Raw genomic sequence first — 27,502 nt, forward strand, 5'->3', positions numbered from 1 at the left:
ATATATATATATATATATATATATATATATATATATATATATATATATATATATATACACACACACACACACACACACATACATACATACATAAAAAAAGACTTTAGCTTTCTAATTAGAGAAAGAATAAGTTCTTCAAATTCCCTAGTTTAAGCTACAGTACTATTCTCTTATATTACAGATCTTTTTTCTAATGTCCTCAAGGCTCACATCAACTTAGGCAGCCCAGTGTTCATCTAAAAAGCAGTCTCCAGGAAGGGGACACATTTGGGGCTACAAACACATGGCAGATAAAGAAACTAGAAAAATAATAAGATAAAATGGTATTTGCCATAAAAATCAAGACTTGGAGATGGTTATGCTTCTTCACTCAGAAAAGAAAATCTTATTTTACATATATTGTCTAAAGGAGACTCAATTTGTTTGAAAACAAAACAAAAAATACTTGAGTAAAGCATCATGGTCTACTAAATTCCCAGTCTTTTTTTTCTGCAAAGCTGCTTATAATTGTTTTATTTTTTTCTGCATCACTAAGTTAATTCCTTTGTACTCCAAATGTAAACAAAACGAAACAAAACCCTTACTGGAGATGCTGTGTTGTAGAGCAAAGGACCTGGTTTCTTAAAATACATGTTATGTGACTTAGGTAAGTCCCTTCACCTCTCTAGGTTTACTTATCTGAAAAATGAGGGAGTGGATAAGAGGATCTGTAAAGTCCCTTAAATCTCTAAATCCTACAAGTCTCTTCAATGAAAAATTATACAGTTATTTAGAGGGAAAAAAGTACTTTTATTGGACATTTCAAACCAACTTTCAAATAAAACAAGCTAACTGCAGATGCTCAAAAAAGACTCACATATCTAAGCTATAGTATACCATTATCAGATTTTAAGAATGAAGAATTCAATTCTATATTAAAAAAAAAATTTCAGATAGTTATAAAGGAGCCAATTCCTACTAATCCATTATAATGGTGGAAAGTGTTGCATATAGGAGGCAGTAAATATGAGCAAACCTTAAATGGAAAAGTTTGAATAAAACTAAGGGTGGATAAAAACAAGCAGAGATATGTATGTCCAAGGCTGGACACTAGTCAGTGTAAGTTCTCATGTTTCACAGACATCCAATAATATTAGCTGATGTCTTCCTTCCTCTCTAGTCTAGATTTATCTATTTCTACCAAGTCTCAACCTTTTTATTTCAACAGTTATTCTCCTTAGACCTTTAGAACTGGCGCTGTGGCAAAAGAAACATTCTTGGCCACAGAAAAGAATCTGGTTGACAGAAGATGAATAAACTCTTCAACCAGGACATCAGGAAAGGAGTTACAGAAAAGGTTTATAATTTTCAGGCTGAGAAATCCAGATGCCCTTATTCTACATGGCAATGATTGGGAGTAGGATTCTACGCTTTCCTGGAAGGAAATTCTTTTCTACACTCACCTGACTGGATGGTCTGCTTTCCTCCTGAGAGGACACCCAGAGGCAGTGTACCGGTAGGAGTCAGCCCTTTGAGAGTCAGCACACTTTCCCTCTCTTCTCTAGAAAGGAATAAAAACATTCAGTTAACTCTTGCTCAACATATCAGAGACAAACTTGAAGATAGCACTGAAGAGAGGAATATTCCTTCCTCTATCTTCATTCCTTAAAAAGTATGGAGGAATCAGTTTCTCCCTCTCCTTCATCTCCTAAAAACAGTATCTTCTGGTAACATCTTAGGGTTAATTAAGCAACAGCAAGTCCATACAATACAAATACAGACATTTGATGAGAGCTTTATGAATATATATGTTAGTATGCTTTTACTTAAATTCGTCATGGGGGTCTGGTCCAAATTGGAGTCCTACACCACTGAAGGATCTTATTTTGACACTAACCCCCCAAAAAAAGGTAGTTCTAAAACTGATTTCTAAGATTTCTTATAATACCATGCCATCCCATCTTACCCCCATTATTTTTGAAAGCAAGGAAATAACCCCCAAAAACACAATTTCACACACATGAAAAAAGTCCCACAAAATATGACACAAGGATTTATAGTCTACTGTGGTATTATTTTGAGGATATTATATATAGAATTCCATTTTAAGGCTGTTGGAAGAAAATCAAAATTGTCATGTTATAGCAAAATTTCATTAAAAATGGCAACTACATTATAGAAAAGACATATATTGAAGTATTTACTTGTTACTTCAGAAAACATAAGATTTATAATATATTTGTAAAGAAACTAGGGGTCAGGAAAAGTGGCAATAAATGTAGCAAGTACATTTTGCTAGTTCCAAAGCCATTATATACCCAAGGGGATAAAAACGGCTATGTCATTGTAACTATGAATGCAATGAAAACTTTGTTTTTCAAAATGTGAAAAAGAAATAAAAATGGCCCAACTCAATTTGTCTGGATTTACTATTCAAATTTGAACTCCTCTTTCTACTACATGCCACTGTTGAAGTCTTACCGAAGAATTGAAAACACTCGTGCCATCTTTCCAATAGCCCTGATTTTATTTCTAATGATCTCCTTACGAACTGATGCACCTCCTGAGAACAGAAAGATCAAATGAGTTAAAAGATCTTTTTTTTAGGGCCAACAGGTTGCTTCAAAAAAAACACAGAACAACAACAACAAAACAGGTCAGTGTTAAGAATTCTGCCCTTAATTTAAAAATAAAAAGAGAAATTAAATCTTAAATTATTTGAATAAACAAAATCCTGGGGAGTAATAAGGAAATCAGAATATGAAAGAGCAAGAAACAAAATAACAGGAAAGGCTGAGATTTTTTAAATGAGGGAAGGAACAACAACAAAAAAAAGACTGGATTGGATGGGTTTGTCTCAGATAAGATCCTCTTGGTGAAACTCAACAGGCAAAGGATACCATATAATAAAACAATGTAACACACATTTACATACATATGCACACACCTCAAAAAACACAAACACAGTTGGTGAAACAAAGTTTTCCTATCTGATTGCTGAGACATCTTGGGATGCAGGGTTGCGCCTGCCAAATGGCAAGTGATCATTTCAAGCAGGTACTTCTGCATGTAGACAATGTGTGGCTATCCTGAACCTGGAGGGAGTGCCTTTATTTCTTTAATCCCCACTTACATGTGAACTGGTGAGATCTTTTACACTACTGACAACTATACAGACAGGATTGTGGGAGAAGAGTAGAAAGTGTGGAAGATATTTTTTGAAGCGAAAAAAAAAAAAAGAGTGCAAGGTCTTATGTTCCTGCTATCATCTGAGGTTCATGAAAGGACTCACGCATCACAAGCCAAACTTCAGATCTTGCATGCACTGAAGGTCCAGGCATGCATCAGGTTACCGCATTCAGAAGTCAGAAACAGAAATGTGATACCACCCCTGCAGTTTTCAGTATCCTAAAGAACCACAGCAGGATTCACACATACAAAGCATTTATGTTAAAATAAAAAAGAGATGAGAAAGGATGGAGAGTCTGCTTCAATTATTCAGCTATCAACTATTTAAAAAAATCTATCCATGGGTTCTAGTGGTACAGGCAGCATGTATAAAGCTATTAGCACATTCTAGTTGGGTACCTTTCTGATAGCTTGAAATGTAGTGATCTTCAGGGAGAAGAGACACCAAGAAACAAGGAATGAAGATAGAAATATGAGAAGAGAAATTTAAGTTTTCATGGGAGGGAGAAAAAAAAAGTCAAGAGGAAATGAGACAAGGGCAATGGGACAAGCAGCTCACAAGAGACATTTCCTTGTAATGTGGTAGGATAGCAAATTTCAGACTTCCCTAATTACATATACTTTGCCAGTTAGTCCTTCCCTTTAAAACTTTGTAGTTTTATGTCAATCGGTCTGAGATCCTCTAATATGCTTTCTACCTCCACACAACATTAAAATAACATCACTAAATGAAGTCGAAGAGGGATTATTTCTTGAATAACGTTGATAATGAGGGGGAGGAGGGGAAGAGCAGATAAGCTTAACGATCATTAATTTAAAGTATATGCAGTAGTGAGAAGCAGCAGCAAAGACTATAATCTGGACTCCTTCTGGAAGTCACATGCTTTACAACTAGGGAAAGAGAAGAGAGCTAAACTAAACACATGCACCCTAGGTGCTTTTACAATCAAGTTTCAACCAGTTTGCTTAAATTAGTTGAAACAACAAACTATTAAGTCCAAAGTCAAAATCCTGTTACCTGAACCAGAAAGCTTTGCACAATGTAAAACCCAGTTCTGTGGTCCCTCCTAAGTTTAACCCAAATGCACAAATGTGTGCTTCTGGAATGCAATCCATTTCCACTACTGAAAAACAATGCAAAGCACCTGTATAACAAACAGCAGATCCTCTGTGTTTTTTCTCTACAAATGGAGCACACTTCCTAACAACATGAAGCAATTTTTCATTTCTCTCATTTATCTTCATGCAGATACTACAAGATGTTATTGAACTTCACTGATTTCAAAAGGATCTAAAAAGAACAGTAGCTCAATAAACAAGACTGACTATAAATTAAGTACTTAAATCTTCAGGTGCTAACTTGTCAGAGTCAGAACATGAGCAGTGGGCATGAATCTTAACCTAGCTTTAAAATCAAATCTCCTCTACTTTGGCTCTTATTAAAGACAATCCAAGTTTACCTTCCAATGTTTCCTCACCATCTGAAATCAACTCATCATCAGAGCATATGTTGAGAATGTTAACCAGCATCTCGGTGACTATGTGAAGTGAAAAAATAGAAAAGAAAACTTAAACACTTAAAAATATTTTTTCCCTAAAAGAACATGTGTATATATGAACACATGGAACAAAATTATCTTTCTATTTAATAGGCTTTAATTGACAAATTTTGCTTTTGCTTTCACCTAGATTCCTGTCCTGTATCCCTTTTTTTACCCCTCCCAAGGTGTCATCCCTTATAAAAATAAAGATAAAAAAGTTATCAAAATTCATCAATACATTAGAAAAAATTTCACACTGTATGCCAATTTTCCACACTTGCAGACTCTTCACTTTTGTAAGGGAGTAGGGGGGAGGTGTCTTCTTAGATTTATTTTTTAGGGACAACTTATTGTTTGCAATTTCTGCAGTTATTTCTAACTACTTATGTGAAGGAAGCCCTAAAATTAATTATCTCATGCAGATGCTCCAGATTATGAAGGTCAAATATCTCACTTGATTCATTACAGAATCCTCAAAGAACCTACCAATTATTTGATAATTTGCTAGCTAACTTTTCAGAATACCTTACACTTATCTACACAGAGAAAAAATTTCATTTCACAATCAACTTGCCAAAAGGACTATGTTCGTATAGTTAATATCAAATGCAATAACACAATTCTGAAAATACAATAACATTATTGTAACAATAACATATTGTTACATTTTCATGGCACCTTACAGTTGACAGAGATTTTTCCATCACAACAACCCTGTGAAGGAATAATACTCTGCATAACTTAAAGTACTCCATAGATATTAGTAATTACTACTATTATAATCCCCATTTTATAGATGAGGAAACTGAAGTTAAAGGTAAATGATGTGCAAGGCCATGTAGCTCATGACGCATGCAGAGAAAATCTGAACCTAAGTACGCTGACTCCCAAGTTCAGTTCAATGCAGGAGGGACTGACTGTATTACTTTTAATACTTGATCAAATTGGACTTACTCCTTCAAATAGCTCTTTTAAATAAATCAAATACAATCCATAATAATTAAGACTAAAAATCAACTAAAACACACTACATGTAGTCAAACTATACAGCAAACAAAAAAAACCCCAACATCTTATACTGAATTATTTGTACATTTCTATATGAGCCAGGGACTATGAATATACATCATCTGTGATTAATCACTGATTTAGGCATAGGGATAGGCATAGGCATAACTTATTTCTCCTACCTTTCTCCCCAACAAAAGGCAAAGACCATGTGAAGACATCCATAAAGTTTGGAAGCCAGTAGGGGTGTGGAGAGCAGTTAAATTGTCTGATATTCATGATATTGTTTTCATATTTCAGTACAGCAGCTGAAAGAGAACAAATCAAGAGAATTTGGGCACATTAAGAACATGCTACAACAGCTGCTTCTCTTTATGGAGCTTTGAATACTTGTAATATTTACAATTAGGGCTATTTTGTTTATAAATCCAGGACTTGTGATTGGAAAGGAGGCTCACAGTAATTTATAATAGTTCATCTTCTCAGTTAACTATCCCAGGGAATTGCACTACCTGCAAAGTTCAGTATAATAAAACTACAAAGCATAATAGGCAGAGCTTTAAGACTTCCAAAGGGCATTACAGTAACTTTATAGGTCAACTGGCTGAAGTTACAACCACCCTTGGATGGTTTTACATTATACAAGTAAGCCTGTTTTACTGTTTAGTCTCCATGGGAAAAGATCTGGTTCTTTGGAGGGTTATAGGGTTATAACTGGACAATTATTAATTCACATTAGTAAGCTGCAAACTGTCATATTGTGCAAAATGACTTGAAATCAATGGCTCAAGTCTTTTCTGTGCACAATAGGGGAAAAGATCTCTTTCTCTCCCCCTCCCCCATAGCCAGTATATTGTTGCTGTGCGAGATATAAAATTTTAACAGGTTCATGTAGTTGCACACATTTTAGTGATAAGTTAAAATATTAAAATGCCAATCTGTCCAATAAGCAATAGTTATTAATTGCTACCATTGTCATACTAAAAAAGTAATATGACTTCTTAGAAAGTACAGAAAAGGTGATTATGTAGCACTTATTTTTATTAATGTGAAATTATTCCTAGTGACATAGTAACCCCAATATTTAAGAATTAGTATCTATGCAATAGTAGGCATTGTACAGAATATTTCCCATTCTTTATATGCATGCTTTTTTGGGGGGTAAATTTTTAAAAAATTTTAAACTTAAATACAAAATGAGAAAGAAAAAAAGTTGCCATGTACACAGCAGACTGTAAGAGAGGATTCAATATAAAACAATAAATTTCCATTTCAAGAAAATCTATATAATAAATATCACACATTGTTTTCAAAGCTGCCTAGCTTGTCTTTGCTACCTTCTAGGTTTTCTTTTGCTCTCTACTGTGCTTTTTGTACTTTACCTTTTTTTCCCTCCCCATGCCCCCCTTTCCTCAAGGCTACAATTAAGCATGACTATATATACATAAATATCTATAAACACACACACACACACACACACACATATAAGACTATACTATGCTTATTTCCTTCTATCATCTGGTTCTCTGAAGGTAGATAGCATCTTCCTTCATAAATCCAAGTCTTTCCATGTTTTTCTAAATCAGCAGCTCATCATTTCCTACACCACAGGAATATTCCGACCCAATCACATCCTATCTGAGAGACTATGAAAGTTTTCTTCCCCCAATTTTCTGCATTCCTTCTATTCTTGGCTAAATAGGCTTTATTTATACAAGAAAAATTTGTTAAAATATTCTAAATTATCCTTTTTACATTTCAACAATGCTTTCACCTTATAATATGTATGATTATTCTTAAAAAGTACTTCAGATAGGGCATGTACCCTTAAGCAATATAGGAGACAAATCTGGGAACTGGGCTGTGGGAAGGGAAGACTATGATGGGAAAATGCTGAGAGAAGAAGCAACAAAGTCTTAGTGTACACTTGTTTTAAGAAATCAGGGAAGGATGCAGAAAAGCAAATTAAATTAAAATAAAATAGAAATCGACAACAATCTTTTAGCTTTCAAAGGGAAACCAGTGGGATTAAAAATAAATGTGCATATTCCATTGTCAGGCTTAAGGAATAGTCTGGGGAAGAGGAAAACAGGGAGAAGAAAGGTTGGAGGGGACAGAATCACTTAGGGGGAAGTGGCAGAATGCTACCAACCAGTGTTCTAGTGGCCACTCAGCTTTTCCTAACAGATACTTAGGAAGCAGAAAAGAAAAGTAGGAAGCACTTACTGAATAAGGATGGTGATGGAAAGGTCAAATGGAAACACTGTCTTAAGGAGTCTGCCAGAGTGCTTGGCACAGACTGCTTGATGACAGGAATATCAAACACATAAAGCAAAACTAGACTTGACTAGGACTGTAAAGCAATGAGAATAGGCAGAGGCAGAATGTTATCTAGTGCTCAATCATGTGAGCAGTGAATAAATGTTAAGTGTTACAAATAATGTAAAAATTAGAGGGACATATTAACAGGAATTTGAGAAGGACAGATATACTACCAAGAAAATGTGAGGATGTAGTGACAACTTAAGTCTACCTGAGTATGTGAGGCAGGTAATCTCCGGATTACCTAAGTAATCTATATAGAACACTGAACTTGGGAGTCAGAAAGAACTGGGGTCAAATTCTATCTTTGATGCTCTGTGAATGAAGAAAAGTCACTTAATTTTCTGGGACTCAGCTGATAACATCAAGTGTAGGGGTAGACTAGATGGTCTAAGGTCCTTTCTGGTGCATCAGTAGAACACAAGCCATCTTCCACACTGCTGCCAAACTATTAAGATTAAAGCACACATCTCACTACATCATTTCCTTGCTTATGAAGCTTCACTGGTTCCCTGCCATATCCAGGATAAAATACAAACTCCTCTATTTGTCACTTACAGTCCCTCATACACTGGCTCCAAACTATAATTATTTATTTTGGATAAAGACCTGGGATTTCATCTACAAAGACAGCTCCTGGTGAAAAATTCCCCTACCAATGTAGATTTGCTTCTTACAATCTCAGAGAGCCTCTGAGGCCCTGAGTGGTTAAGCCACTTGCCCAGGGTCACAAAGCCAGTATATCAAAGGTAGGACTTGAAGCTAGGTATTTCTGATTCTGAGGTCAGCTTTCTAGACACTACTGTAACATGTTGCCTCTTTATAAAGTGATTATATTTCTTGCAATGATTGATATATTTTTTAAAAGTCCACCAAAGACTGTGAGATAGTGGGTCACCGAAAGAATAGGAGCTCTTTCCAAAAAAGTGTTCCAGTACTCAAATAAATAAGTTGTATACATAGCTCAATATCAAAGAATTTAAGTTTGAAAAGTTTCCCTGCTCAATTTATTTCCATGAAAAGAAAAATCAATTTCTCCCACCAGCAAATAAGAGGTGATTAAAAATGAGATGAGGTTGGAAAAAACCCACACATATAAATGAGTACTGCCTTTTAAAAATAATAATTATAGATACTACTTTATTCTAAGCACCCATTATGTCTGAGGCATTATGTTAGGCATTGAGGATAAAAAGGGAAAAAAAGTTCCCATGGCCTCAAGAAACTTACATTCTATTGGAAGGATAGGATATGATGATATGTCTGGGCAAATCTGTAAAATAGAAATAATGTCTACAGCATTTATCCTTGATGGTTTGGAAGATTAAATGAGACCATATAAAGAATCACATAATGTTAGTTATTACCATTAAGGAAACAGAAACTAATCTGAGGGGAAAGTGTGCACACCCTCTTGAGAATGTATGAAAGTAAGATATAGAAAGCAAGAATGAGGGACAGACAGAGACATGCACACACACACATACATGCACACACCCACCCACATACACACATGCTCAAGACAGAGGAAAGGAGAGGCATCAAGGCCTCAACTTAGAAATGGCACATGAGATGAGCTTTAGAGCTGCTGCTCCCTTAGGACAGCCCTGGGTCTTTCTATCTACTCTATAGCTGAACCTTTTTATATGTGTAGTTTCCCTCAATTAGAGTTTAGTTTCTTGAGAACATGGACTATCTCACTTTTCTACTGGCATACTCAGCACTTAAGAGTGCTTAGCACATATAAAGTGTTTAATAAATTATGGAACATAGCAGGCCCCTAATAAAAACTGACTGACTGATTGAAAAGATAGCACCTAGTTTGGCTGTAATGCAAAATGTATGAAGGAGAATAGCATGAGGTAAGTCTGTGTATCAGCAAGGATCCCAGTATACACAGGAGGGCCTGCTGTACAGGTTCATAGATCTGCTTTTCTAAAAGGAAAGCAACAACAATCTACTTTAATCAAGCACATATATCATTCACTGAATTCAGGGGAAAAGTCAGCACCCTGAACTTCAGAGAATATACAGAGAACTAAAGATCAACAGACAGAGCTACCAACTGTCTGACCATAAGCAATACATACATAGTTATCACAGAGAGTGAAGCACCAATATCTGAGTTTTCAAAGCCAGGGGGCTCCTTAGTGGCTTTCCCAGAGTCTCATCTGGCACACAAACCTTCCAAAAACTGAGCCCCAAAGTAAAACCTCACCTCAGAGTCTTTACACACTTCTCAGAGCCAGAGGGCATCACAAACCCAGAGAACCAGTGCTTTAACAGAAATTAACAAAAGGTGTAGGTCTCCCCTCAAGCTTCCCTTAATAGGCAGCCCCATCAACGGGTGGGTAAGATCTTTAACTCTCTAATTAATATTGTGGTCTGGGAAGATATGTGAAAAATCAGACTGATGATGAGACTGCATCTTATTCTGGAGGTAATAAAGAACCGCGAAAGAGGTAGGGATTAACACAACTATGATTTCTATTTTAGAAATATTAATTTGGTAGCTATATGAAAGATGGAGGAGGAACAGAGAGATCAAAGAGCAAACTATGGCACTACTGTAAATGAGAGTGATTAGGGACAAACAAAGGGAAGTGACTGTATGAATTCTACCTGAGGAGGTAGAATTGATTGTATCTGGCAACATACTAGAAATGGAAATCAAGGGTAACTCCAAGGTTGTGAACCTGAGTGCAAGTATAGTGGAGTTTTCAAAAGACATTTGTAGGTGAGAAGAGAATGAATTGGATGTGTTAAGTCCAAGATGCCAATAAGACATCCAGGAGAAGATGTACAGCAGGAAGAGGTGATTAAGGATTCAGGAGTGAGATTAGGATTATATACATTTGAGAGTTTATCTACATGGAAACAATGATGAAACTGCTAGCACCTGATGTGAGCACCAAGAGAGGCATACAGGGCACAGATTTCTAAGTTTCATAGTGATACCCCCTTCCTTTCTGTCAAATCAAAGACTGACAGTGACAGGAAGCATTCATGCAGGGCAGATGCAAGTTAGATCCCATTTGGGCACAACAATATCAGATCATCATTGTGCTGCATTTATTGTCAGTCTGAGTAAACAGGTGGTGTTAATCTTGCTTTTGCTGCTCTCGATTTGAACACTGTTTTCATTTTTAAAGGTGTGGTCATGTGGAAATTGTAACTGAAGATACTCAGTAATTCTGACTACTCCTTCAGACTTCCCTACCTCTAGTATGGAAAACTGTGCTAGAGATAGAACTTTGGTGCCACTTAGAGCTCGATGGCTGAAGATGAAAGATGATCTAGCAAAAGGAACTGAGAAGGAACAGCCAGAAAAATAAAAGAACTAGTAAAGAACTGTGTCATAGAAATCAATTCTAACTACATTTACTGAGCACTCACTCTGTGTGAGCACTGTGCTAGGTCCTGGGGTTACAAAGGCAAAAACCAAACAATCCCTCCCTTTAGGGCTAGCTTATGAAAAAGAGACATATATACAGATCAGTAATTTCAGGAAGGAGACAACACGATTTACAGGGGTGGAGAAGAGGACGGTAAGGAGTTGTGCTTTAAAGAAAGCCAGGGATTCTAAGAGTGGAAAAAGCAAATTTGCAGGGCCAAATGAGTGGCGATAGAATGGCTCTTCTGGGGAACAGCTAGTAGGCTAGTTTAACTGGTACAGAGTACGTGACTGGGGAGAAGGACTAGGTGGGAGCTAGGTTATGGAAGACTAAGGGATTATCCTAGACTAGTCATTGAAGATTTCTGTCTGATTTGGGACATGAGATGGTCAGATATGCACGCCAAGCATACCAATTTGACAGCTGGATAGAAGATTGAAAAGAGACCAATTGGGAGGTTACTTTGATAACCTAGACCAGGGGTGATATTAGGGCAGAAGCTACGTAAGTAGAGAAAAGAGGATGCTGGTCAGGGCAGGGAACAACAAAGAATGGCTCAAATCAATCAAAAAGTGGTGCAATCAAAAGACATGAGGACATCTGGAAGAAGGATAGGTTTAGGTAGAATATAGAAATTTCCGTTTGGAATACTGAATTTGAGATGCTTGAAGACATTTAGCTAGAGATGTCCATCAGGAAAAAGGAAGTGGACTTTGTAAAAATATGCAGATAAATAATCAGGCAAAATGAGGACTGAGAAACAGCTATTAGATTTAGCCAATGTAGCTGAAGCCATTTTGTGAGAGCTGAAGAACTGAGCAAAGGCCAAGAATTAAGATGGAAAAGCCCTAAATAACCTGTTCTGTCACACCTCGTTAACTCTCATCACCAAGATCTTCACTCCACTTCAGCTACCCACTGGGATGATTCATCTTAGATCTCTATTCTAACTCTGTGACCACTCTACAATTCCTCTCTCATTCATCACTATCTTCATTTGCCCTTCTGCTTTATACCTCCTACACTTATTCTCCATCCTTGTGGCTATCACCTCCAGTCACTTCTTCTTTGTCTTACCAGTCTACCACCCTATGTGGCCTCACTCTTCTCCCTCTCTGCTCTGAACTTTATGGCTGCCTAGTTCAGTTATATGCTATTATTTATTCTTTAATCCTATGCCCTCTTTTCCCACCACTGCACCTGCCTTGGCACGTACAACCTGGTTATCCTTGTCACTTTCCTTCTCCATTTTGACTTACATTTTTGCTGTTAAATGCCACTCTGAAAAAAAGTCTTGGAACTTCTGAATAGATCTACCATAAATTTAGGTTATCAAATCTCAATTGGCTGAGCCAAACACTGACCTTTTCAATAATGGGAGGGGAAACAACCTAGAGGGCAGAAGAAAACTGTGACAAAGGTATGAACTGAATGCTACAGATAAATGAAGAGACAGGTGACAAATGAAAAAGAATCAAGGCATATAATGGTGGCTGGGTGAAGAAGGATCCCCTAGCACTGGAAAGCATGACCAAGCATGACGAAGTTAAAGTAAAGATGGGAGACAAAAACGATAAAAACACACACTTTAAGTCACATGAATAATCCAGCCTAAATTTGTACCCCAGTCTTCTAACTTCTAAACCAATGCTCATGATACCATTATACTTTTCTATACATTTATTCCATCAATGCTGTATTGCTCAAATAATTTCTGGAAACTCCCCAAAAGTCAGTTTAAAAAAAAAAACAAGAAAATCAGTTTTACTGCCTTAATGTTAGACTCCATTTTTCTTCTGTATTTTGAAACTGAACTGTTTGGCTTATTCACCAGACTTGCCTATGAATAACTTTTGTCTATTTCCAAAAATCAAATACATCCTCAAAACAGGCAAATTTCCCAGGACTGAGGATATTCAAAAGAATGTGTTCAAGGTCCTAAGGGCAATTCCAGAAATGTTTTGAGCAATGACAGCATTGCTAAAGCGTATAACTTCCTAATTTGACAACTCTGAAGAAAACAATACTTATATGGATTTATAAATTCTGGTCTATTTGTTATTTTAAGAAATAGATGACTTTATACGTAACTGAAGTACTCCGAAAGATCTAGGGCTCTGAGGAGGAGTCCCTGCTCTGAAAGAGATAGAACAAGAAGAAAGGGGGCACCACTTTCAATTTCACTGATACAGGGATGCCTGGATGAGGGAATTTCCTTTACTAAAGAAGGTTGGCACCAACTCTACAGCTTCTACAATTAAGAGAGCTGATCAAGGCTTTTAGAGGTTGAAAGGTTTGTCAAAGGTCACATATTGAGTAAGTGTCAGATCTGAACTTGAACCTAGATTTAATTTAGGGATCTTAAAGACTAACTTCTATCCACTATACAAAAATGTCTTTTGTCCTGATAAAATTCTGTTGTTCAGCCATATCTGACTCTGTGACCCCATTTGGGATTTCCTTGGAAAAGACACTGCAGTGGCTTGCCATTGTCTTCTCTAGCTCCTTTTGTAGATGAGGAAACTGAGGCAATCAGGGTGAAGTGACTTGCTCAGGGTCACACAGCTAGCAAGTGTCTGAGGCCAGATCTGAACTCAGGGAGATAAGACTTCCTAACTCTAGGCCCTTGGTGTTCTACCCACTGCACCACCTAGCTGCACTTCTCCTGATAAAACACATGTGAAATTCAGAATTACAGATTTTTGGCGGGGAATAGAACTCACAGATCACTCAGTCCAAACTCTATGTTTTAAGAGATGAAGAAGCAAAGGCCATCCCAAGGTCACACAGTCATCTAGTGATGAAGCTGGGACTAGAACAGAGATCAGCATAATAGCACCTATACAATGCCACTTCTGGGACCCAGAACAGCAAGAAGAGCTTGGCAATTCAAAAGTATTAAAATACTAAGAGATGACTTATTTTGAATGAAGTAATGCTTTAAAAATAGATGATATTAGACAGAAAATAATAAATGGTGCTGAGCAATCTGAGAGAGCCAACAAGTGTAAAGACAAGCAACACTAAGCTTTCTAAATCCAAGTCATACACTCTTCTTGCATTTTGCCTCTGGAACCCAAATAAGATCTCCCTTCATTACTCATGTCCTCTCCTAAGGTTCTAGTCCAGCAATTTTGAGGTTACTGAGAGACAGCAAAGTAATTAATATCACCTTAGGTCCCTAGAATAGGTTATTCCCATACAACATTAAGTTAGTATTCATATTTACCCATCAAACTCAAATCCAAACCCTGTCATATTCCTTTACCTTTGTTGTTATAGACATCTAGGTAATTTGGGGCAGAGAAAATTGTAATGAGTGATGGAAAGCCTGTTGTCTGGCTCTTCCTATACATTCGATACCTGGAAAAGAAATGACAGCTTGTCTGTCCTGTTGTGAATAGGAAAAACTCTCCAGTGATACTTGATGCAGTTCTAGTATTACTTACCCAGAATCCTGAGCTTCATGGGCTCTGATTATTGATAACAAACTATTGCTTTGCAAAAATTCACAAACTGCAGGATAGCTGAAAAAAATTTTTTAGAAAATATGTTATTTCTGAGCTGAAACAATTCTATTCAGGGTAAGGTGGGATGGGATAAAAATCACAGTATAGATTTAGAAGCAGAAGGGATCTTAAAGGCTAAGTCAGCCTCTTCACTTTAAAAAAATTTTTTTTTCAATGAACAAAAATCAATTTTCTCCCCCTTCCTTCCTCCCAGGGTAAAAGCCTTTATAACATAGTCGAGCAAGAAAAATCTCACCATCTGCCACACTTAAAAAAAACCAACTGTATCATTCTATACTGAATCCATCATCTTTGTCAGGAGGTACCACCCCTTCATTTTACAAACTTTGATTTTAAACATCTAACGAATTAAGAGTTGTAGAACTCCCAAAAGATCTTCGTATGTGATCAATTTAGGTCACTTGATATGATCATTCCAAATAAAACATATAAATTAGGAAGGTTCCTTATGTTCTTCTATTTTTTTAAAAAGAAAAAAACTTTATAATATCTATCTTCAGTTCCCTTTTCTCTTCTCTTACTAATTCCTTTACCCTTTGCAATATGACTTCAGACCACATCAGTCAACTCAAACTGACCTTTCAAAACTTACTAATGATCTCTTAAATGACAAATTTAATGATTTTTCTTTATAATGCATTTTACAGAATTTTAAAATACAATTTCCATTCATATTTCTTTCTGTTGAGTTTTGCTGGTATTATATAGGCTGTAGATTTCTGTGGGTTCATTTTATTTAAAAAAACAACAAAAAAAAACAGAACTGAGCAATACATTGAAAAAATCCAAAAATATGTCCAATGCAACACCTGTGAACCCAACCACCTCCATGAAGAGGTAAATTGGAGGCATCTTCTCAAATCTCTGCTTTGGTGTACTGCTTCATCTTCATAATTTTGTTAATAATCCCTTCTTGTGTCGCTGTTCTTCATTTACATTGTTTTAGTTATTGCATGCATTCTTTTCTTGGCTCTGTTTACTTCACTCTGAGCGCATGTAGATCTTTCCATGTTTTTCTATATTTATCACACATTTCTGACACTCCATTACATCAATGTATCACAATTTGTTTAATCATTCCACAACTGATAGGGAACTTTGTTCCCAACTTTTTGCTATCATAAAAAGTGTGGATATATTTTGAAATATATGGGGATATTCTTAGGGGCATAGAAGTCCAATAATGGAAGTCTCTGATTCAAGGCTTGTTAACTTTTTTAGTCATTTTATTTGCATAATTCCAAGTTGCTTTCCAAAATAGCAATACCATTTCACACCTCTATCAACAATGTATTATTAATGTGCCTATCATTTTACAACCCTCCCAACAGTGGGTATTGCCATTTTTTGGTTATCTTCTCCAATTTGCAGAGTTGTGAGCTAAAGGTTCAAGGTTGTTTTGATTTATATTTTCCTTATTATTAGTGTTTTGGAGGATTCTTTCATGTGGTCTGAATGCTTTGTAGTTCTTTTGAGAACTATTTGGTCATATACTTTGACCACATATCTACTGGGGAATGGCTGTTAGTCATACATATTTATTTTTTATGTATCTTAGATTCCAAACTCTTATCAGAAAAATATGATGAAGATTTTTCCCCCTTATTTGGCAGCCTCCATTCTTATCCTAAGTGTATTAGTTTTTTTCTGAGCAGAAGCTTTTCAGTTTCATGTAATCAAAATGACCTATTTTATCTTTTATAATTGCTTCCCTCTTGTTTGGTTAAGAATACATCTACACGTAGTTGTGAGAGGTATATGATCTGTTACTTCTAATTTTTTTTAACAGTATATGTAAGTTTATTTAAATCTTGCTCTTTTGTTAATTTTTAAATTGAATTTCTAGAGTTCTCTAACTAAGTTAGGTCACTTCGTTACCTGTGAAAAGTGTTAATTTTGTTTGTTCTTTGCTTATTCCCTTGATTTCTTTTTGTCTTATTTCTTTAGCTAGCATTTCTAGCACATATCAAATAATAGTCATGAAAATGGGCGCTCTTGCTTTACCCTCATATTCACTGGAAAGGTCACTAACATTTCAAAATTATACATAATGCTGACTCAAGGTTTTATTTCGATAGATGCTTCCTATAGTATCATGGGCAGCTAGGTCACATAGCACATAGAGCAACAGGCTTGGAAAGCTGAGTTCAAATCTAGCCTCAGATACTTACTAGCTATGTGGCCCTGGGCAAATCAGTTAACCTCTGTCTGCCTCAGTTTCTTCATCTGTAAAATAAACTGGAGAAGGAAATGGCAAATCATTCCAGTATCTTTGCCAAGAAAACCCCAAATGGGGTCATGAAGAGCTGGAAATGACTGAAACAACTCAACAATAAGTTATCATATCAAGGAAAGGTCCATTCATTCCTATGATTTTTAATGGAAAGGGGTATTGTATTTTGTGAAAATCCTATCTACTGATATAATCATGATTCATATTGTTTTCACTATTCATATGGTGTATTATATTTATCCTTTCTTAATAGTGAACCATACATTCCTGTAAAAACCTGGACACTGGATAAAATTGTTTTTAGTATTTTATTGTGGTTTCTTTGTTAACAGGTTAATCATTATTTTTGTATCAATATTGATTAGGGGTAACAATCTATAATTTTCTATTTCTAATTTGTTTTCCCCTAGTTTGGCTATCAAAATTATATATCTGCAACATAAAAGGAGTTTGATAATATTTCTTCTTTTTCTATTGTTGAAAACAGATTACACAGTACTGGAATTATTTTGTCATTTGAATGTTTGCTATGATAGAATTTTTTTAATGTAATTCACTTATAAATCCATCTAGACCTGGACTTTCTTCCCTTGGAATTCATTTATGGCTCAATTTCTTTTCATGAGACTGGATATCTAAAATAATCTATTTCTCATTCTCTCAATCTGAGTATTTTATGTTTGTAAATATCTACTTCACTGAATTTATCAAATTTGTTGGTTAAAATTAGCCAAATTGTTTCTAATAATTCTCTTTATTTCATTTGTTGTGAATTTTCCTTTTTCATTTTTGACACTGGCAATTTAGTTTTCCTTTTTCTTTTTCCCCAATCAAATTCTTTTAGCACTTAGCACACTGCCTGCCACAAAGAAAGCATTTAATAAATGTTTATTGATTGACTGATCTATTTCATTAGTTCCTCAAAAAAAAAAATCCAGCTCCTTGTTGTATTTATCAAATCAAATGACTTTTGCCTTCATTTTGGATAATCTGTTTTTTAATTTATTGAACTATTTTTTTGTTAATGAAAGCAATATTTAAATATATAAAATTCCCCCTAAGAAATGCTTTGGCAACATCCTAAAAGTTCTGGTATACTGTTTCCTTTTTGTTCATTTTCTTTGAAGAAGTGATCTATTTTTTTTAGGATTTGTTCTTTACTCATCAACTCTTTAAAATTGTTATTCGATCACCATTCAAGTTTGAATCCTTTCCTCAAAGGTTCTTTATTGATTATTCAACTGTTCTTTGGTTAAGATGAGTTAAGTTCATATGACACCCAATCCTCCATCTTTCCTCATTTTTGTACACTTTTCGTCTCATGTTCCAATTATGATAAATAAGTTCTGCCCATTTCTCCTTTATTTCTTTTTTAGCATACTATCTTGTCTTTCCCGTCTTAAAACCAAGAAAACAGAACCAAACTACCTGTAGTCCTCCTTCAATTCCCTTTATGACCCTGGAAGTCATTAGGATGCTTAAGGGACACATATCTTTCTTCCACTATTAGGAGGACTTCATCATTTAGACCCTCCAAATTGCTCAAATGTCTTCATTTTACTGTTTTTCTTGACTTTTATATTTGCACCTGAAACTTCTATTCAGCTCTGTTCTTTTCATCAGGTATGCTTAAATGTCATCTACTTCATTAATGATTTTTTTCCTCCCTTCAGGACTGTACTCAGTCTTGCAGGATAAATTGTTTTTGGCTGTTAGTTTTTACTTTTTGCCTTTTCAATTATCACATTCTGAGATTTTCACTCATTTAGCAATTTTCTAGGTTTTATGTGATCTTGACTATAATTCCTTAGTACTTAAGCTTTCTTCCTAGCTACTTAGAGTACTTTTTCTTTGACCTATAAGCTCTGGATTTTTGTTAGGACATTTTGGGTGTTTTCATTTTGGAAATTTCTTCAGGAGGTGAACAGTAGATTCTTTCTGTTTTCATTTTGTCCTCTATTTTAATAGAATCTGTGCAGTAATTATTTACAATTTCTGAAAATGTGAGATGCAGACCTATTTTTGTGGGGTAGGGACATTGGAGCTCAGGGTGGGAAAGAGGATGGTTAAGTTGTGGTTTGCATAGAGTCTGATGATTCTTAAATTGTCTTTCCTTGAACCGTTTTACAGGTTAATAATACTTTTTGATAGTAGATACATTATATTTTCTTGTTTTTTTCAATATTTTGATTTTGTTTCAATATCTCTTTTTTCCTGAAGTCATTCAGTTCTGTTTGATCCATTCAAAATTTCAGGGAGTCTCTGATACTTAGGTAAGGTTTTTCTACTTTCTGTTCTAAACTATTTATTCTTCTTTTAATATTTGTGTTCAAAATTCTTATTTCACTTATAATTCCATTAAAAAAAAAATCTCTTGATTCATTTCTTCCAGGTACTTCCATAGTTCTTTTGTTAAAGCCATTGTTTCCCCTGAGGTTCCACTTGTAGTTGTTATGGAATTATCTCCTTCTTGTAGGTTTATCTCTGGGTCACTGTTTGACTCATAGTATTTGACAGCATTCTGTGTCATCTTTTGTTTATTCATGTTTCAAATTCAGTTCCTGATTTGGGACTTTGTGTCAAGATTGAGCTCCACTCATTCACATATTATTGAATAGGGTGGCCAGGCCCTTTGTGATCATGGCCTTGTTTTCTTGGATTTCTGCCACCAGCTTCCATTTCCCCAGGTGATGTGCTCAGAACTCTGTTTGGTTGTTTCCAGTCAGGATGCTTCTTCAGTTTTCTGTCCCTGCTGGGGTTTCCCTACTCAGGATGTTGCAATTTTCTTCAGTCCCTCCTGGGAAGTCCCCTGTTTACCTGTACTCAGGCTAGTTTCTCTGGCAGGATCTTTCATCTAGTACTCATAGCTTCTGGGTGTCTTTTCTCTTTAAACTTGAACTGGATGAAGGAGCTTAGAGATTCTTGGTCATGGTTCAGTTTTATATTCTTTTTTAAGATCACTGCTGAAGTAAAAGTGGGAGATTTGTAGGACATTTCAAGTATCTACATGCACCAGAAATTTGTCGTCATTCAATAAGCCTAATATGTACTAGGCACCTTACTCAGTGCTGAGGATACAAATGAAGGGAAAAAACAAACAAACGAAAAACTTTACCTCCAAACAGTCCCTGTTCTCTAAAAGTTCACTGGAGAGAGCAGGCAAACAAGATTCATAAAGGGCAAACTGGAGATAATCAACAGAGGGAAGGTACTAGCATTAAGGGGGATTCAGAAGGATGGTGCAGAAGATGGGATTTTATCTGGGACTTGAAGAAAGGCAGGGAAGTAAGGAAACAGAGATGAAGAGGGAAAGAATGTCAAAATGCCTGGAGTTGAGAGAAGCAGTGTCTTGTGCGAGGAACAGTAAGGAAGCCAGTGTCAGTGGATGGTAGAGTATGTGGAGGGGAATAAGGTATAAGACGACTGTATTTATTTCATTATCAGTATTTCGCTTCTATTTATTGAAGTTGTGTTTTGTTAAATGTAATCTCCTTGAAAGCAGATATTATTTCTTATTTTCTTCTCTATCTCTGTTGTCTAAAACAGTGCCTGCTATATCACAGGCACTAATGCTTGTTAATTGCTTGTTTAGTCTTCTCTCAGCAATTTGCATTTATGAAAAGGCTCCCTCCCATGGGTATGGGTTGAAGTTCTTCCTTTCCTCCTAAGTCCAGCTCAGGTGCCACCCAGAGACAAATCAATTAGGCTACTTGGGGACACATGATATAAGACAATTCTTAATATGACTTTTTACAAATGTACAAACATTTGGTACCAGAAGACTTCACTTGTGTGTGTGTGTGTGTGTGTGTGCGTGTGTGTGTGTGTGTATAAATAAAATGATAAATTAATTTTCAAAACCCCTAGAGGCATGGTTTTCAAGCCTTGTCTAGGGCACACAAATGTCTGAAACCTGACTTTCATGCCACTTTCTCCTTACTTTTTTTTCACACCCCCTCCTCCACCACAAGAAGTTACCTTTCTCTTACCCTAAATTATATCTAACTGACCTTTCCTCTGCACTTTCTGCCTTACAAAAAAAGATTCTGCCTTACAGTTATTTATGTCCTCTCCTCTATTAGACTGTAAACACTTTAGGGGCAAAGAGTGTGTGTGCCATTTTATTTTTCTATTTCCAATGCTTGTATATAACAGGCACGATGGATGGAAAAGCAATACAGCACAGAAAGCACAATGCTTGAATGTCAATAGATAAATACTTAAACTAAACTGAATAACAAGTCTTCATATTTATTTAACATCCTAAAGTTTACAGATCATTTTTCTCACAATAACCTTGTGAAGTTCACTTCCATTCTGTTAAAAGAGTAAAGATCAAAGGACTAAAAAAAATAAAAGAACCACTTTAAAACCATGTGGCAAGTACCAGCATCAGAATAGGGCCTTTAAAGCTGTGTGCTCTAGGAACAAACATAAAAATCTGATATGATCCTAGTGAAGGGCAATAACTTTAAAATGGGTATCTTTAGGTGTCAAATTTTTCTAGGAGAAATAGTTGGGGCTTGAGAAGCAAAGCAGAAATACAACTAATCTGAGATTACCTGGGGTCTAATTATTTAGTGGGTAAAATTTTTAAAATTTGTCTTCATGTTGCTTAGCCTCTGGACAATGTTGGCATTTTCACTAGATAAGAGCATGGGGTGGAGAAGGAAAGTGGAAATCATCCAAAGAAAATGGAAATAATTTCATTTTGTCACTTATAAACAACCAGTTTAAAAAAAGAGCTGTTGGGAGAATAATGTTCAAAGTCTTGTTTAAAATTAAGCTTCTGGCTTATCTGAACATTATAATTTATCAATGTTTCATTTGAGCCTAATTACATAAAGAATAAAGAATATTGATTAGGATGCACATTACTGAATTGAATGTAATTCTAGGATTATTTTTGTTTTTTAAATTTCATGCTACCTTTCCCACTATCTTTTTCTAAGATAATAATATCAAACAACTATGATTAAAACATAGATTTAGTAAAAACTTAGTAAAAATCAATAATAATAAACTAAACCCAGATGTTCTGGGTTTAATAAATATCCAACTAACCCCTCATATCTTCATCTCCAGAAAATGATTATAGATTTGAATTGTCATAAGACACTGAAGGATCCTCAATTAGATTCAACCTACCATATTCAGACAAGAAGCTGAAATAAGAGTTATCTAGATAACGCTCAATTAACCAGAAAACTACAATAGAGAAGTATAGAGAAAAGGAAAAAGAGAAGTTGATTTATAGTTGACAACTTAAATTCTAAATAACAGCACATTAATATGAAAATTAGTCTATTTTACTGAACTTAATTTACTTTTTGCAAAATCTGAATATAAAAATCATTCTGGTTTATCAACCTTACTTTGTAACTTTAAAAAATGTTTACCTGTAAAAGAAGGAGCACCCTCGGACAGTGTTGTGGCTAAAGTGCTCCATGGTCTTCTCACTGCCATACTCCTCCAAGGGATCAGACCAAAGCAGGTCACACATTGGTCCAAAAGCTGGAGGTTCCCTAAACCTGTCTAACTAAAAGGCACATAAAAGGCAAAGAAAACCATGAAAACAAAATGATTTTTGGTATTTTGTAGGTCAAGCAATTACTCTACCTCCCCTTATTTAGTATAAGAAAAGTAAATAGCAACTTCCAACAAGGTTCACATGTAAAAAGAGCACAAAAAAAGAAAGCTAGCTCCATTTTCTTGGGACACATAGTAATCCACACCTATTATCTTTCATGCTTACTTCCTCCTGATCCTTCTTTTTATTCCACTTGATAAATGCTGGGTGCATGGAGTTTTCTCTTTACTTAGATGAGATATACAAGTTGCAGCAATCCCATCATTTTACAGGTGAGAAAACTGAAGCATAAGAGGCCTTATATTAATTCCCTCTAACATTCCAGTCCCTCCCCGTTCATGGGGCCCTAAGCACTATAGGGTCTCATTAGTCAATCACTCAATAAATATTTAAACCCCGACTATGTGCTAAGTGCTGGGGATACTCACATTCTAATGGGGGAGACAACACACAGACAGCTATGTACAAACAAACTATATGTCAGATAAGATGGAAATAATCAATGGAAGAAAGGCCCTAGAATTAAGGGGGATGGCACAGACTTTCTGTGGAAAGTGAGATTTTAGCTAGGACTTAAAGAAAGCCAGGGAAGCTAAAAGGAGGAAATGAAGGAGAGAATTCTAGGCACGAAGGACTGATAATAAAAATACCCAGAGTCTAGAGATGGAGTGTTTTTTTAGAGGAAAGAAGTGACAGTGATGGAATCAGAGAATATATGGGGGGAAGAGTACAAGGTATAAAAAGACTGGAAAGACGGGTGTGTGACACAAGTTATGAAAGGCTTTCAATACCAAGCAGAGGATTTTATATTTGATAGGGAGCCACTGAGTTTACTGAGTTGGCAACATGGTTAGATCTGTGCTTTAGAAAAACCCCTTTGGCAAGTGAGTGAAGGTTGAAGTGGTGTAGGGAGAGAGGGAGTACCAGGGAGATTAACCAGCAGACTATTGCAATAGTTCTAGCATGAGGTGATGAGGGCCTTCACCAGGGCAGGGGCAGTGTCAGAGAAGAGGAGGCATGTTATGAGATACATTAAAAAGGTAAAACTGATAGGCCTTAGCAACAGACTGGATATGGAAATGGGTAGATAAGAGACCGAGTCAAGGATGACACCTAGGTTTTGAGCCTGTATGACTGGGAGAATGGTAATGTCCTAAAAGTATTAGGGAAATTTGAAAAACAGGAGGGTTTAGGAGAAAGATAATGAGTTCAGTTTTGGACAGGCTGAGTTTTTTAAGATGTCTACTGTACATCCAGTTCAAGATGCCTAATAGAGATCTCTTATTAGAGGAGATCAATAGAAAAGTCAACAGAAGAAGTTAATCGAGGAGATCAACAGAGAAGTGAAGGCTAGATAAATAGATTTGAGAAGCATCAGCACAGAAGATGATAATTAAATCCATAATTAGATCACCACGAAAAATAGCAAAGAGGAAGAACAGAAGAAAGACTAAGGCAGAATTCTATGGGATATCCATGGCTACCTTAGATGAAGATACAGCAAAGAAGATTAAAGAGTAGTCAGAGAGATAGGTAGGAAACCCAGAGAAAGCAGAGTTACAAAAACTTAGAGAGAAGAGAGTATTAAGGACACTAGCCATCTGTCACCCAACTATCACTAGTGGCTCCAACGGCCATAAAGGAATACTACAACTTCTTAGATCCACAGGAGAAAGATGGGTGGCAGGTGGATACCAAAGGTGGAAAGTAGCCTTGAAAAAGGGCTTGGCAGCCCTCATACCACAGGTACTAGTCTTCCCTGAACATCCTGTATCCTGGGCTATCCACAACGTAAGTGATATAATAACAATAGTAAAATAGTAGCAACATAATGACAATAATCTTACTTATATTAATATGCAAATGATCTGTGATGTTTTCATTGTCTGGTACAATGAGTATGGATACTCCCTCCATCAGCACAAAATGAAATGATGGCCACTCATCCATGATTTAATAGATAAGACTAGTCGATAATACAGAGGAATGGCTACTTACTCTCCTAATATCATCTAGAGAACTGATTTCTGGAGACAGTCCTCCATGTACACACAGAAACTGCTGGTTTAAGAGGGCAGCAAGAGGAAGACAATCGAATGTATCCATGCATGCATCATATATCTGCTCTGAATATTTGATTCGACCTAAGAGAAAAGGAATATAGTGTTAGAAGAAAAGGAAAAGAGAAAAAAAGTAGAAAATTTTACCATAAGGCTAAATAGGCTAATCAGAAGTATGTAATACAGTCTCAAACGTGCTTATTTTAGGTTTGTTAAAAGAAAATATGCCAGGATTTTGGCAAAGTTGTTTGAATAGACAAACTAGAATTAGATCCAAAGGAAGACAAAAGATTACTATTCTTGGTTAATCCAGTATTACTAAAAACAAAAACAACAAAAAACCCAACTCCACTCCAGTGATGGTTTGAGGATAGATTTTTGCTGAAGGTCATCTTTCATTTTCTTGAAAGGATAAAGCTTAATTCAGTTTCCTCAGGCAGCCTCTGAAAATAGTGCCAAAACAGGCCTGATCAGAATGGCTAACAAAGTGATATTCAGCAACTCACATTTTCTTTCTTTCTTTCTTTTTAGTTTATTTCTTTTTGCTGCATTTTAAGTTGTGAACTGTCTCCCTCCCTCCACACCCTGCACTAGAGAAGGCCACCATCTGACACAGATGTGTGTGTGTGTATAAAACTATATTATGCATACTTCTATTTATCAGTTCTCTCTCTGGAGTTGGACAGCATCTTTCTTCATAGGTTTTTTGTAACTGATTTGAGTACTTATAATACTTAGAATAACAGCCATTCACAGTTATTCTTTGAACAGTGTTGCTATTATTGTATATAATATTCTCTTGGTTCTGCTCATTTCACTCTTCATTATTGCATGCAAATCTTTCCATGTTTTCCTAACTCCATCTGTTCACCTAGTACTACTTAGTACTCGTACTCATCTAGTACAGACAATCAGTAATATTCCATCACAGTCATGTAAAACACCTTGTTTTGCCACTCCCCAAATAATGGGCATCTCTTTAATTTTCAATTCTTTGCCTCCACAAAAGAGAGCTGCTATAAATATTTTAAAACATATAGGTTCTTTTCCTTTCTGATCACTTTGGGAAACAGACCTAATCACAGTATTGCTGTGCCAAAGGGTATATACAGTTTTATAATTTTTGGGGTCTAAATCCATGTTGTTCTTCAAAATGGCTGGATCAGCACATAGTTCCACCAATAGTGTATTATTAGTGTCCCAATTTTTCATATCCCCTCCAACATTAGTCATTTCCCCCTTGCACTGTTTTAGCCAATTTGATAGGCATGAGATAATTATCTCAAGGTGGTTTACATTTGCATTTCTTAAGAGTGATTGAGCATTTTTCACATGACTAGTTTTGATTTCTTCGTCAAAAAAACTGCCTGCTCATATCTTTTGACCATTTATCAATTGGGGAACAACTAGTATTCTTATAAATTTAACAAAGTTTTGAGATATGAGACCTTTATCTGAGAAACTGTCTCTACATATTTTCTCCCAGTTTTGTTTTCCTTCTAATTTTGGCTACATTGACTACAAAATTTTTTAATTTACTATAATCAAAATTATCCATTTTACATCTCACTGTGCTCTTTATGTTGTTTATTCATAAATTCTTCTTCTATCCATATGTCTCTGATAGGTAATATATTTCATGCTCTTCTTCACGTCTTTCTAGGTCATGTATCCACCTTGACCTTATCTTGGTAAATAGTGTAAGATACTGATCTCTACCCAATTTCTGCCAGACTGCTTTCCAGTTTTCCTAACAATTTTTACCAAATAGTGAATTCTTGTTCCCAAAGCTTAAATCTTCACATTTGTTCACACAAGGTTACTATAAATATTTACTCTGTATTATATATCTACTCTGTTCCAATGATACACCTTTCTATTTCTTAGCCAGTATTAGATAGTTTTGATAATTACAGCCTTATAACACAGTTTAAGATCTAGTACTGCTAAACTTTCTTCCTTTATATATATTTTTCATCAAATCCTTTGATAATCTTGACCTTTTATTCTTCCAAATGAATGTTAATATTTTTTCCTAGCTCAATAAAATAATTTTTTGGAAATCTAATTGGGATGGCATTGGATAAATTGATTAGTTAGAATTGTCATTTTAATTATATTGGCTCAGCACACTTATGAACAATCAATATCCTCCAATTATTTAAATCTGACTTTATTTGTATAAAAAGTGTTTTATAATTATGTTCATGTAGTTCCCAGGTTTGTCTTGGCAGGTATACTCCCACGTATTTTATGCTGATCACAGCTATTTTAAATGGGGTATCTCTTACTATTTCTTCTTACAGGGTTTTGTTGATGATATATAAAAATGCTGATGATTTATATGGGTTTATTTTTCATACTGCTATTATTGTTTCAATTAGTTTTTTAGTCAGATCTCTAGGATTTTCCAAGCATGCCATATTGTCTGCAATAAGAGATAGTTTTACTACCTTATTGCTCATTCTGATTCCTTCAATTTCTTTTTCTTCTCTTACTGCTATTGCTAGTGTTTCCAGTACAATACTGAATGGGGGCAGCTAGGTGATGCAGTGGATAGAGCACCAGTGCAGGAGTCAGGAGGACCTGAGTTCAAATCTCATCTCAGACACCTGACACTCACTAGCTATGTAACCTTGGGCAAGTCACTTAACC

At 35.7% G+C, this 27,502-nt stretch overlaps 1 protein-coding gene across 2 annotated transcripts in view; it reads right to left on the reverse strand.

The window, feature by feature from the left end:
• PPP3CC (protein phosphatase 3 catalytic subunit gamma) overlaps nt 1-27,502 on the reverse strand; it is a 98,667-nt gene that overhangs the window by 4,247 nt on the left and 66,918 nt on the right. For both annotated transcript variants that reach the window (XM_072634888.1, XM_072634887.1), the window contains exons 5-12: nt 24,786-24,931; nt 22,597-22,736; nt 14,884-14,961; nt 14,703-14,797; nt 5,900-6,025; nt 4,629-4,706; nt 2,461-2,542; nt 1,443-1,540 (exon numbers count right to left, since the gene is read on the reverse strand). In XM_072634888.1, the coding sequence (XP_072490989.1) occupies nt 1,443-1,540; nt 2,461-2,542; nt 4,629-4,706; nt 5,900-6,025; nt 14,703-14,797; nt 14,884-14,961; nt 22,597-22,736; nt 24,786-24,931 (843 nt within the window). The remainder of the gene's footprint in view (nt 1-1,442; nt 1,541-2,460; nt 2,543-4,628; nt 4,707-5,899; nt 6,026-14,702; nt 14,798-14,883; nt 14,962-22,596; nt 22,737-24,785; nt 24,932-27,502) is intronic.

The sequence above is a fragment of the Notamacropus eugenii genome, chromosome 1 (assembly GCF_028372415.1).
Source record: "Notamacropus eugenii isolate mMacEug1 chromosome 1, mMacEug1.pri_v2, whole genome shotgun sequence".
In the NCBI taxonomy this organism is placed as follows: domain Eukaryota; kingdom Metazoa; phylum Chordata; class Mammalia; order Diprotodontia; family Macropodidae; genus Notamacropus; species Notamacropus eugenii.